Source organism: Thamnophis sirtalis, unplaced genomic scaffold (assembly GCF_051295495.1).
Source record: "Thamnophis sirtalis isolate CommonGarterSnake01/CBP01778 unplaced genomic scaffold, rThaSir2_p1.2 scaffold_1, whole genome shotgun sequence".
Classification (NCBI taxonomy): domain Eukaryota; kingdom Metazoa; phylum Chordata; class Lepidosauria; order Squamata; family Natricidae; genus Thamnophis; species Thamnophis sirtalis.
The window spans coordinates 167,620,861-167,634,051 of record NW_028261381.1 but is presented as its reverse complement, the minus strand read 5'-3'; the positions used below and the strand labels follow the sequence as shown (position 1 = coordinate 167,634,051).

The window sequence follows — 13,191 nt, the reverse complement described above, 5'->3', positions numbered from 1 at the left end:
TCCTTTTACATATCTGTAGGACCCTGGGTTAGAGGAGGCTGGCCAAAGTCACATTGGTTTCTCCCTCTCCCTCTCCCAATTCCTCTCCCTCCCTCTCTCTCTTCCTCCCCCTTTCCCCCTCCCTCCCTCTGTCTCTCCTCTCCCCATCCCTCTCCCTCCCTCTTTCTTTCTCTTCTCTCATGCTCTTTCTCCCTCTCTCTCCCTCTCCCCATCCCTCTCTTCTTCTCTCCTCTCCGCTCTGTCCCTCACCCCCTCTCTCTTTCTTTTCCTCCCTCCCTCCCTCTTCTCTCTCCCTCCTTCTTTCTCCTCTCCTTCTCCCATCCTCTCCTCTCTCTCTCCTCTCTCTCTCCTCCCCATCCCTCTTTCTCTCTCCTCTCCCGCTCTGTCCCTCACCCCCTCTCTCTTTCTCTTCCTTCCTCCCTCTCTCTTCCTCTCTCCCTCCTTTCTCCTCTCCTTCTCACCACTCCCTCCCTCTCTCTCTCCTCTCCCCATCCCTCTCTTTCTCTCTCTCCTCTCCCGCTCTTTCCTTCACTCCCTCTCCCTCCCTCTTTCTCTCTCCTCTCCTGCTCTCCTTCTCCCCATCCCTCACTCCCCCCTCTCTCCTCTCCCCATTCCTCTCCCTCCCTCCTCCTTTCTATTCTCTCTCTCCCCATCCCTCTTTTTCTCTCTTTCCTCTCTCGCTCTGTCCCTCATCCCCTTTCTCTTTCCCTCCCTTTCTCTCCTCTCCTGCTCTCCTCCCCATCCCTCCCTCCCTCTCTCTCTCCTTTCCCCCATCCCTCTCCCTTCCTCTTTCTTTCTCTTCTCTCTCTCCCCATCCCTCTCTTTCTCTCTCTCCTCTCCCACTCTGTCCCTCACCCCCCTCTCTTTCTCTTCTCCCTCTCCCGTTCTTTCTTCCTATCCCTCTCCCTCCCTCTTTCTCTCTCCTCTCCTGCTCTCCTCCCCATCCCTCCTACCCTCTCTCTCTTCTTTCCCCATTCCTCTTCCTCTCTCTTTCTTTCTCTTCTCTCCCATTCTTTCTCCCTCTCCCATTCCCCTCTTTCTCTCTCTCTCCTCTCCCGCTCTGTCCCTCCTCCCCCATCTTGAAATTACTCTTTTAAAGTCAGCCCTTCTGTCATCCCCTCTAATGTGACTCCCCCCCCTCACTCAAAGAAATTAAAACTTTTTCTTCCAATCACATGTGTCCTTGTAGAAAAGCAGCCCAGAGGAACGGGAACGAATGATTAAACAGCTAAAGGAAGAACTTCGGCTAGAAGAAGCCAAACTTGTCTTACTGAAAAATTACGACAAAGTCAGATACAAAAGGAAACAACAGCCCAAAAGGTGAGCAGATTCTGCCTTACTTTTTTTCTTCTTCTCTACTTGGAGTTTAAATACGGTCTTTCTCACCTGTCTACCGCCTAGGCATGGATTACCTCAGGGACCATTTCCGGCCTTCAAACTTCCTCTCCCCGCACTCCCCATTAATTACAACTTTTAAGGTTTATTTATAGAACTCCTGGTCACTGGATTTTGAGCTATAAATGATGCTGTAGGAGAGAAAGGAGAAGCAAAGATGTAAAGAGAAAATACATGCTAATTATTATAATAGAGGCTACTAGCATTTTTTTTTGTCTATCCATCTCTAACTGCTGGATATGGGGATCTGCAAGAAGCCATTCAGTAATAGAGTGACATTCCGAGAAGTCAGTGTACACTGACTGGGGAATTCTGGGAGTTGAAGTCCACAGGTCTTAAAGTTAGTTGAACACCCATGACGTAAATGAAAGCAGCATTCTTCCAGGAAGCAAAATTGCTATCATTCCTCCACTTCTCCCCTCTGCTCTTTGAAAACTGGGCTAAAGTTGTGCAACCAAAACAAATACAGGCATTTTGGCACCACATTTTGGCATCTCCACCTCTATAAGTGTCTGGTTTGGTTCTGCAACCAAACAAGACAGACACAGACTTCAACAGATAATCAGAACTGCAGAAAAGCAATTGCTACCAACCTGCCTTCCATCTAGGACCTGTACACTGCACCAGTAAAAATATCTATAGACCAGAGGTGGGTTGCTGCTGGTTTGGCCTGAATCAGCCGAACCGGTAGTAGTGGCAGCTGCAGGCTCCGCCCATCCTCCCGGATGCTTATGCCCAGAAGCATTGCACGAGCACGCGCAGGAGTGCGCACAAACCGGTAGTAAAAAAATTGGCAACCCACCACTGCTACAGACTCCTTACATCCTGGACATAAATTGTTTCAACTTCTACCCTCAAAATTGAGGATATAGGCACTGCACACCAGAACAACTAGACAGCTTTTTCCCAAATCCCATTACTCTGCTAAACAACTAATTCCCTCACGAATGTCAAATTATCTACTAAGACTGTATTACTGTTGTTCTTCTCTTCCTTCCTAGCATCTATCTCTCCCCACTTATGACTATAAGTGCTTATATCTTTACAATGTATATTGTTTTATTTATCAGAGTATAATTTGATTGCTTATTAGTAACCTACGACTATCACTAAGTGTTGTATCTCATGATTCTTGACGAAAGTATTCTATTTTATTTTTGTACACTGAGAGCATATGCACCAAAGACAAATTCCTTGTGTGTCCAATCACACTTGGCCTATAAAGAATTCTATTCTATTCTAAAGTTGTGCAACCAAAAAATACAGGCATTTTAGCAGTGAAAACTCACTGCCCATAAATGGAGAACCAAAAGAGAGCATTCAGAATAGTTTGCTTCTGTTCTAATCTCTCTCTCTCTCTCTCTCTCTCTCTCTCTCTCTCTCTCTCTCTCTCTCTCTCTCTCTCTCTCTCTCTCTCTCTCTCTCTCTCTCTCTCTCTCTCTCTCCTCCCCCCCCCCCCCGTGTGTTTGTCTGTTTCATAGCCTGCTGGTTCTTCAGGAAATGCCGTAGCAACACCTCCCCCATTAGTGCGGGGAACACAGAACCTTGCATCCAGCAAGTCAGCCCTTCTACAGGTGAGGACGTAAGAAAGGTCTTTGTTAATTAATTCAGCCTTAATAGGCTGCTTTCAGTGCAGGTAATCCTTAATTTACAACCGTGATGGACCTCCCGATTATGGTCATAAGTTCTGACAGTTGTAAAGCGAGTCACCCGTGTGGCCGATCTGATTTTATGCCTTTTTTTTTGCATCAGTCATATGGTTTGCTGTGGGGCATTTTTGCTGAAAACTGGAAATAAACACTGGTTTTCAGCAAAAATGTCATAAATCACGGTCATGTAGCCTCAGGATGCTACCAACAGCCATAAATGCAGGCTGGTTGCCAAGTATGCAAAATGGACTCATGTGACTGTGGGAACCAGGTGATAGGTACCTTTTGAAGGCTCCTTTGGAGCTTTTATGAACCGCTAAGCAACTGGTTGCAAGTCGAGGATCAGCTGCAATGTTTGTGCTCCTACAGTACTTCTGAGGGAATAAAGAAACTGGAAATGAAGCAATACACGTATTTATCTTAATACTGGCATACATTAAAATGAAAGTTAATTGCATACAGCTCTCAAAGGGTCACCACCTCCAAAATACACTACATAAAAACAGACAGACAGGAAAGAAAGGAAGAAAGAGAGAGAGAGAAAGGAAAGAAAGAAAGAAAGAAAGAAAGAAAGAAAGAAAGAAAGAAAGAAAGAAAGAAAGAAAGAAAGAAAGAAAGAAAGAAAAAGAATTATGCATATATTCACCTATAGCATATAAGACAGAGAAACAACACAATCTAGTTTGGATATGATTAGAGCCAAGGTGGCGCAGTGGTTAAATGCAGCACTGCAGGCTACTGCTAGATCAGCAGGTCAGCGGTTCAAATCTCACCGGCTCAGGGTTGACTCAGCCTTCCATCCTTCTGAGGTGAGTAAAATGAGGACCCAGATTGTTGGGGGCAATATGCTGACTCTCTGTAAACCGCTTAGAGAAGCCTGAAAGGCCTATGAAGCGGTATATAAGTCTACTGCTATTGCTATATATACCTGTAGTAGAACCTCTGGTCACAAACGCTTCTGACCACGACCAAATCAGGGTTTTTGTAAATGCCAAATTTCCTGTTGTTTATTTACAAATAACAGTGACCCATGTGTGGCCGCTGCATTGATTTTGCATTAATTTTGGTTAGGTTCAGGTCACAATCAAATCGAGTTGTGACCAAAGTTGTGGAATGAATTATGGTAGTGACCAGAGGGTCTACTGTACATGGCAAGAAAAATGAATCCTGCGAGTTTACCGGACTTTTGCCTCCAATATTCAATTCAATATTGAAGGATGTTGCCTTGAAATCAGGGTTGGACTGCTGGGATACGTCGCTGCAGTTTTATTGGGAAGGCTTCAGGAGTGGTCTGCCATTGCCTCTTTTCCTTCGACTGACAGTGACTGGTCCAAAATCACCCAGCTGGCTTTGTGCCTGAGGCAAAATTAAAACTCACGATTTCCCGGGTTTTTTTGCCTGGTATCTTAACCACTACACCTGTGATGGCAAACCTATGGCACACATGGCTTAGCTCCGCTGCTCATGTACCTCCCGCCAGCCAGCTGATTTTTGGGTCTTTGCCATGCGGGGGGGGGGGGGGGCATGTGGAAAAACTCTCAGATCAGATCAGCCCAGCATCTAACGAACAGAGAGCTAACAGTCATTCTGGCTCCCTCTTATGGCCAATTGAGGAAAACAGCAACCAATCACATTTTACAGTATGATTTAAAGAAACAGGTATAGCATTGTTACATGATTTATATATTGCCGACCCAACCGTTAGATTATATTCCTAACATGGAGCACAGAGGGCGTTGTGCATGCATGCAAAGGGGAGCCGGTGTGTGTGTGTCACACATGCATTGCATTATGGGTGTGAGCACACGCTTTTGGCACGTGATAACAAAAAGGTTAGCCATCACTGCACTACACCAAATTGGGCTCTCAAAGCTGTATTAAAAAGTTGGTTTATGATCTCAAGTAGGGAGAGAATGCTCTTGATGGATCTTTGACAATCTGCAGTTACAAAGCAAAACCATTTTTTCCCTCTCTACTCCCTGTCCTCATCAACCCACCCTCTCTCTCCTTCCCAAAACAGAACGCATCTTCACGTATTCCTGGAACTGTTATTCCTCCTCCTTTGATCCGGGGTGGGCAGCAGACATCTTCAAAGCTGGGCTCTCAGCAGAATGCACAAATAGTCATGCCACCTCTAGTCCGAGGAGCACAGGTGAGTTATTGTTGCGGCTTTTATTCTTTTCTCTTTTTTTCCCTTCCCCCACACATCACCTTCCCTCCCCTAAGATCCTGCTTATCTCTGCCTAGCTGGCAAAGATCCCTTTCAGACTGAAACCCCAGAGAGTTGCTGCTGGCTGAGTTATACTGGGCAAGGGAGGCTGAGTTGGTCAAATAACTTGTTGTGTTTACTGTTGGAATCCTAAATCCTTGGCAAATTGGACTTCCAACTCCCAGAATTCTCCAGCCAGTAATTTTGGGAGTTGAAGTCCAGGCATCTTAAGCTTACCAAGGTTGAGAAACAGGAATCTTGCATAGAAGACAGAGTTTGGGTGTCTTTTCAGTGGAATGGCATACCTCCAGAAGCAGTGGGTGCTCCAACACTAGAGACTTTTAAGAAGAGACTGGACAGTCATTGGTCTGAAATGGGGTAGGGTCTCCTGCTTGAGCAGGGGGTGGACTAGAAGACCTCCAAGGTCCCTTCTAATTCTGTTATTCTTGATAGTTTCCCCGCACAAATAGGCTTTGTTTAGTTAATTGCCTTGTTGGGTGACCGTTCACAGTTGCGATGGTGATGAAAGAGTAACTCTGTGGCCAATTCTTGCATATATCACCTTCATAGATCTGTAAAGTAAAGCAAAGCTGCAGGAAGATCATAAAGCACAGTCTGCCAGGGTTCCAAATAGTATCCAAAAGAGTCTGAGGCAAAATATTCCTTAATGTTCCAATTTATGAAGAGAGTCATGTTGGCACATCTGGGAAAACCCGAATCTGAAAGCTTCCTGGTTTTCCCACCCAGCTGAAAATTCAAGATCTTGCCCCACACCCACAATTTCACCATATGGTCCAATCTTCCATTGCCATGCTGGCAGCTTCCACTCATCCAGTTCCGGCCGGGTGCAGAGACAAAGGATGACCTTGGCTTTCTAGAAAGAATTTTGTTATAGCTAGATATCATCCAACACCATATAATCCCACCTCTCATTTTCCCACAATAGAAAATGCATAGTAGAATAATAAAAAGTGTGGCAGGCCGGAGGTCCAGAAGAAAAGATGGCTGCAGGCCTGACACAGTCACGGTTTCACTTAACAACTGGTCTGTGTAACAACTGAATTGCCAGTCATAATTGTCACTAAACAAGGATTCCTTGTGTAAAGAAAATGCATGGCTGGCCCATGCCCACTTCCTCAGAAAATACCATGTAAGGAAATTCAAATAAAAATGCTTCATGTGAGTTGATTCATTTATATATGCCGTGCTTTTCTTCTGGGAGACAAATCTATGGTGGTTTGGCTGCATTTTACTCTCCACAATAATGAGCCTATGATGGAGCTTCAATTGATTTTCTGGCCAAGGGGACCCTAGAACGTGGATCTGTTGTTTATTATTTATTAATTTGAGTTATGCCCTCTCCTTTCTCTTCTAGCCAAACTTAAGGCAGCTGACATGCATGTCATATATGATGCCGTTCCTTTTGGGCTATTCCGTCTAGCACAGAGAAATAAGGCAGAAGAAATTAAATTACTTTCAAATTAGCAAAATGAAGGAATTAAAGTTGTAACAGAAGCAAAAGAAAAATACAATATTTTTCGGAGTATAAGATGCACCAAGGTTTTGAAGAGGCAAATTTAAAAAAAAAAGTTTTTGCACTCTGCAAACGTCCCAAAAACGGCTTGTTTTTCGCGAAAACAGGCCCGTTTTTTATCCAGAAAATGGCATTAGGAAGCTTATAAAATGCTCCTGGGAGCTGGGGGGCAGGCAAAATTGAGCAAAAAACAGCCCATTTTTTCCTCATTTCTGCTCTCCCCAGCCCCCAGGAATTCTCTGAAAGCCTCCTACCAGCTATGCACAGCCATTTTGGTGAAGGGGGCGGGGTTTCAGGAGGCAAAAAAATGCTGTATTCAGTGTATAAGATGCACCTAGATTTTCAGCCTCTTTTTTGAGGGGAAAAGGTGCATCTTATACCCCGAAAAATATGGTACTTAAAAATATTTTGCACATTCACTGTACCTCTCCATGCTGTTCTGTTCTGGCAAACCATTCCTGCTTCTGCTGTGTCATTCATGCACCCTCCCATCACTTCTTCCTTTGCCTTTATACTCTTAAACTTATACTCTTAAACTTCTCACTTCTCTTTTTCAGAGCTCATCGACTCCATCAAAGTGCAAAACACTCTCTCTCTTCTCTCTCTCTCTCTCTCTCTCTCTCTCTCTCTCTCTCTCTCTCTCTCTCTCCCTCCCTCCTCCCTCCTTTCCCTCCCTCTCTCTCTCTCTCTCTCAACACATTTCCTTCTTCCCTATATTTGTTCTATACTTTGAACATCATATATTATCATGACTAAGGCCACCAGTCACTTGTTTTTGTACTCCCTCCATGTTTCTTCAAAATCCTTTCGTTCTTAGCTCTTTCTCTCCTATTTAAGACTTCTTAAGTACCCTGTTTCCATTGCTTTTCATTTAGATACATTTAATAAATCACGACAGTTGTCTCTTGACATACTCTATCTTTACTCTGCATAATAAAGAAGGAAAAATTGGTTGTATGTGTAGCCATTTTTGCATCTTTAAACCAAGAGAATACCATATACTACTCACCAGCTTTCTTAAAATTCTTCTTTTCTAGTTTTTTGTTCTTTATCTACACTTTACCATCCCTGTTGAACACAACTGCCTTGGACTTGGGCACATTAATGATCAGATCCACTGATATTTACTGCAAATAATTTGTGTTTTCAGTCAACAGCATGGTATTGCCTGCCTGCAAACGAACACACACACACATTCATATTTCCGACAACGCATATGTAACATTACACATCCTTGCCTTGCCCCCTGCCACCATTGCCGAGCCATTTGTTGAGTTGGCCTCACGCCGGCTTTGCTCACATTATACACTGCTCTTAAATTCAACCAAAGCCTTTCTGCAATCCTATTCATTACAGGCAGTCCTCAGTTAGCAAACCTTCATTGAGCGACCATGCGGAGTTAAAATCGTGCTGAAAAAAATTGAGGCATGTTTATGAAGCTTATTTTTTCAGGTTTATATTATTTGATTATCTGAGCAAAACTAGAAAGCACTTCCTGTTAGAATCTGATGCATTTTGAAAATCTTCCAACCGTTCTGAAAAATAAAGCTACACGCTGTTGGCTTTGGGAGTATTCCTTTTTTTTTATTATAAAAAAAAAAAAACTAATAGTTTTTCCTTCTTACTTTCCTTCTTCCCTCTTTTCGCATTGCTCCCACGGCATCTTGTTGTTACCATCCCACCCTTCCTTTCCCCCCTTGCTTGGCCTTCCTTCTCCCCTCCCTTTTTTCCCCTGCCCTCCTCCCATCTTGTCCTCCCACGTATCCATCCGTATCAGTCCATCTCTGTGTCTCCCCAGCAAATCCACAACATCCGCCCGCACTCCAGCTCGGTGCCTCCTCCGCTGGTCCTAGCTCCACGGGCTTCCGTTCCCAGCGTGCAGATCCAGGGTCAGCGGATCATACAGCAGGGTCTCATCCGTGTAGCCAATGTCACAAATGCGAGTCTTTTGGTCAACATCCCACAGGTAAGCAGGCAGCAATGTTGCCTTTAAGCCTTTTTTCCTCCCGATGTCATTCAGGAAGGGCGACTGCATATAAAGAAAACTGTATGCACAGGTACAATATAGGTGGTACCTTGCTCAATGGTAGTAACTGTGAAAGGGATCTTGGAGTCCTAGTGGACAACCATTTAAATAGGAGCCAGCCGTGTGCAGCAGCTGCCAAAAAAGCCAATACAGTTCTAGGCTGCATAAACAGAGGGATAGAATCAAGATCACGTGAAGTGTTAATGCCACTTTATAAAGCCTTGGTAAGGCCACACTTGGAATACTGCATTCAGTTCTGGTCGCCACGATGTAGAAAAGATGTGGAGACTCTAGAAAGAGTGCAGAGAAGAGCAACAAAGATGATTAGGGGACTGGAGGCTAAAACATATGAAGAACGGTTGCAGGGTATGTCTAGCTTAATGAAAAGAAGTAACAGGGGAGACATGATAGCAATGTTCCAATATCTCAGGGGCTGCCACAAAAAAGAGGGAGTCAAACTATTTTCCAAGGCACCTGAGAGTAAAACAAGAAGCAATGGGTGGAAACTAATCAAGGAGAGAAGCAACTTAGACCTAAGGAGCAATTTTCTGACAGTTAGAACAATTAATCAGTGGAACAGCTTGCCTCCAGAAGTTGTAAGTGCCCCAACACTGGAAGTCTTTAAGAAGATGTTGGATAGCCATTTGTCTGAACAGTATAGGGTTTCCTGCCTAGGCAGGGGGTTGTACTAGAAGACCTCCAAGGTCCCTTCCAACTCTACTATTGTATTGTATTGTATAAGATGTTCTATAGATGGCATTTTCCACTCCATTCTCCAAAACACCTGAAAATTGACAGAGATGTTTAAAGATAAATCAGCTAAATGTTGGAAATGCCACCAGACACTTGGGTCGTATTATCGTATGTGGTGGACATGTGTAAAAGCCAAAAAAATATTAGACAAAAATACATACATGGTTGGAGAAGATGATACAACAACATATTGATTTGAAACCAGAAATATTTTTGCTGAGGATTTTACCAGAAACTTATAGTAAAGGAAATGTAGATCTGATTATCCCTGTAATAACAGCAACTAGGATTGTATTTGCACAACACTGGAAAAGTGAAGAGATTCCTATGGATGAGAATGCGATTAGGAAAATATTAGAATGTGCAGAAATGAATAGGTTAACACTTGCAATTAAAGAGAAGGCACAAACTGAATATTATTTCATATGGGAACTATTCTACCGATGGTTAGAGAACAAATATGAAAGTTAGAAATGAAAGCAGATTAGTGAAATATAGAAAATATATTAATAGAATTAAATAAGAGGAGGATTGTTATAGTATCAGATATGTTACATATAAGTCATGAGCAGATAAATAATAAATATGGTTGTAAATTCTAACTGTTATTGCACAAGATATTTTTACCCAGCTGACACACTGTTTAATGAAAGAGGGATTGTTTGTATTAAAATAAAATAAAATAAAAGTTATTTAAAAAAAACCAGAAGGACAACTGGTCCAATCAGAAGCATGCATGCCTTCCTTGTCTCTATACAGGTAGTCCTCGACTTATAACCAATTGTTTAATGACCATTCAAAGTTACAATAGTTCTGGCCAGTTCTCAATTTATGACCATTGAAGAATCCCAACAGTCACACGATCAAACTTCAGGTGCCTAACAACTGGCATGTATTCACGATGGTTGCATCATCTCAAGGCCCTGAGATTGTCACCTTCAACCTTCCTAGGGAGCTTCTGACAAGCAACGTCAACGTGGAAAGCCAGATTCACTTTAAAAACCATGGTGGAAAGGTCATAAAGCAGAGTATGATGACTCACTTAACAATTGTCTGGCTTAGCAATGGAAATGTTGGGGTCAGTTGTGGTTGTATGTCAAGGACTACTTGTAGGAGGATGCTTGTAGGGTCTTTTCGTAACTCAGTGGTCTAGTTTTATCTCCTTCCTGTTTGCTATAGCAATAGAGTGGGCTGATTCTGTTGTGAATATGAGGGATATTCCCTTCCCTAAAACTCTCTTTTTATGACATTATAATCCATTAATGGGGATTCAGTGGCTAAGACGCTGAGCTTGTCGACCAGAAAGGTCGGCAGTTTGGCGGTTCGAATCCCTAGTGTAACTGAGTGAGCTCCCGTTACTTCTCTCAGCTTCTGCCAACCTAGAAGTTTGAAAGCACATTAAAAAATGCAAGTAGAAAAATTGGAACCACCTTTGGTGGGAAGGTAACTAGCATTCCGTGTGCCTTTGGCGTTTAGTCATGCCAGCCACATGACCACGGAGAGGTCTTCAGACAGCGCTGGCGCTTTGGTTTGAAACCAAGATGAGCGCCGCCCCCTGGAGTCGGGAACGACTAGCACATATGTATGAGGGGAACCTTTACCTTTTAATCCCTTAGTTCGGGGTAGAGTCTGGGCAACTGAATGGAGCTGAGCATTTACTGGCCAGATGCTCTTCCTGGCGCCTGTGAGGCGGATATATTTGCGCCCTGGGAGAGAGAAGCATTTTCTACCTAGGAATTCTCAACCTTCCAAGTGGGAGGCGAGCATCTTAACCACTCGGCCACCACACCACTCAGATATTCCTTCCCCATTCATAGAAATACGAACGCAATTGAGCCCAACATTTCTGTTCTTGAGTGAAACATTTCTTAAACGAGTTTTTGCACCATTGTACGACTTTTCTTGCCACGTTTGCTAAGTGAGTCACTGAAATTATTAAGTTAGTAACGGCGTTGTTAAGTGGCTTCCCCATTGACTTTGCTTGTCCAAAAGACATAGAAGGGGACCACGGGCAGCCAGGACGCTGCAACGGTCGTAAATATGAACCAGTTGCCAAGGTGTCTGAATTTTGATCACATGACCGCAGGGATGCTGCAATGGTCATAAGTGGGGGCGAAATGGTCATTTTTTTCAATCCTGTTGTAACTTCAAACGGTCATTAAATGAACTGCTGTAAGTTGAGGACTACCTATAATTTCGAACGAGCCAGATTTTCTGCTCATGACTTAGGTTTCTTGCTTGTAGGCAGGAAGTCTCAAATTCCATTTCCTCCACTGAGAAGATTCCCACTTTATGCGTAGATCTCTGCTTTCTTTTGAGTCGCACGTGGTAGATGATTATAAGAAAGACCTCCCCTCCCTCCCCCACTTTTTTTGTTTCCCAGGCCTCCCCGACTTCATTGAAAGGGGCAGCTGGGACGTCCGCCCAGGTGAACGCTTCGACCGCCACCAGCGTTGCTTCCATCGTCAACTCGAACGACTCTCCTGCCAGTCGGCAAGCAGCTGCTAAGTTGGCCTTGCGGAAACAGCTGGAGAAAACCCTGCTGGAAATTCCTCCACCCAAACCTCCGGCTCCTGAAATGAACTTCCTGCCCAGTGCAGCTAATAATGAGTTCATCTACCTGGTTGGGTTGGAGGAAGTGGTGCAGAACCTACTAGAAGCTCAAGGTGAGGAGGAGGAAGAGTTGTTAAAGGGGCCAAACTTTGAAGCCTTCAAACTTGGAACTCTGGGAACTGTAGTCTTTGCCCCATTGGAGGCCGCCTGGAGCAGCGATGGCGAACCTTTTTGTTGTTGGGTGGCAAAAATGCGAGGATGCATGCGGGATAGCACATGTGCTCGCCGGCACCCATAATGCAAAGCGCACCTGCATATCTGCGCACATACGGGCCTCCCCATGCTCGCCTCCAAGCTGAGGTTGGTATTTCCTCCGGAGTGGTGGTTTTTCGCCCTCCCCAGTCTCCGGAGGCTTTCCTGAAGCCTGGGGAGGGTGAAAATAGCCTACCCCGACCCCTCCTGGAAGGCCGAAAATCAGCTGGCTGGCACACGCATGCGTGCTGGAGCGGACGGCTCGCGGGCCTGCAGATATGGCTCCCGTGGCATGCGTGCCATAGATTCGCCATCACGGGCCTAGAGAGAAACAAAGCTGAGATTTATGTTGCTTAAAGTTGTCAGTTGTTGCTGGACTTCAGTTCCCACCATGCTTGATGTTTAGTCATGTTGAGTAGAAGTTGATAGAACTTTAGACCAACAGCATCCCTGGGGACTCTAGGATGGGAAAAGCTATTTTGTTTTTTTTTATTTTATTTTTTTATATTAAAACAATTTTTCCCTACAGTTGACAATATACTTGAAGATTGCTTTTTTAACATCCCATATATCCCATCTTATCTTACAACGGTCCTACTTCTTTTTCCCTCCCACCCTCTTTCCTTCCCTTGTTTCTTCTCTCCTACTCCCCTTCCTTCCCTCCTTCCTTCCCTCCCTCCTTCCCCTTCCCTCCTTCTCTCCTTCCCTCCTTCCTTCCCTCCTTTCTTTTCTCCTTCTCTCCTTCCTTTCCTCCTTCCTTCTCTCCTACATTCCCTCCTTCCTTCCCTCCTTTCTTCTCTCCTTCCTTCCCTCCTTCCTT

The 13,191-nt window shown here is 44.3% G+C and overlaps 1 protein-coding gene across 1 annotated transcript in view; it reads left to right on the top strand.

Annotated features, from left to right (window-relative positions):
- Window positions 1-13,191, top strand: part of GATAD2A (GATA zinc finger domain containing 2A) — a 127,115-nt gene that overhangs the window by 103,120 nt on the left and 10,804 nt on the right. The window contains 6 exon segments of the mRNA XM_087703186.1: window positions 1,190-1,271; window positions 1,274-1,320; window positions 2,877-2,969; window positions 5,065-5,196; window positions 8,586-8,753; window positions 11,950-12,232. Coding sequence (XP_087559312.1) covers window positions 1,190-1,271; window positions 1,274-1,320; window positions 2,877-2,969; window positions 5,065-5,196; window positions 8,586-8,753; window positions 11,950-12,232 — 805 coding nt within the window.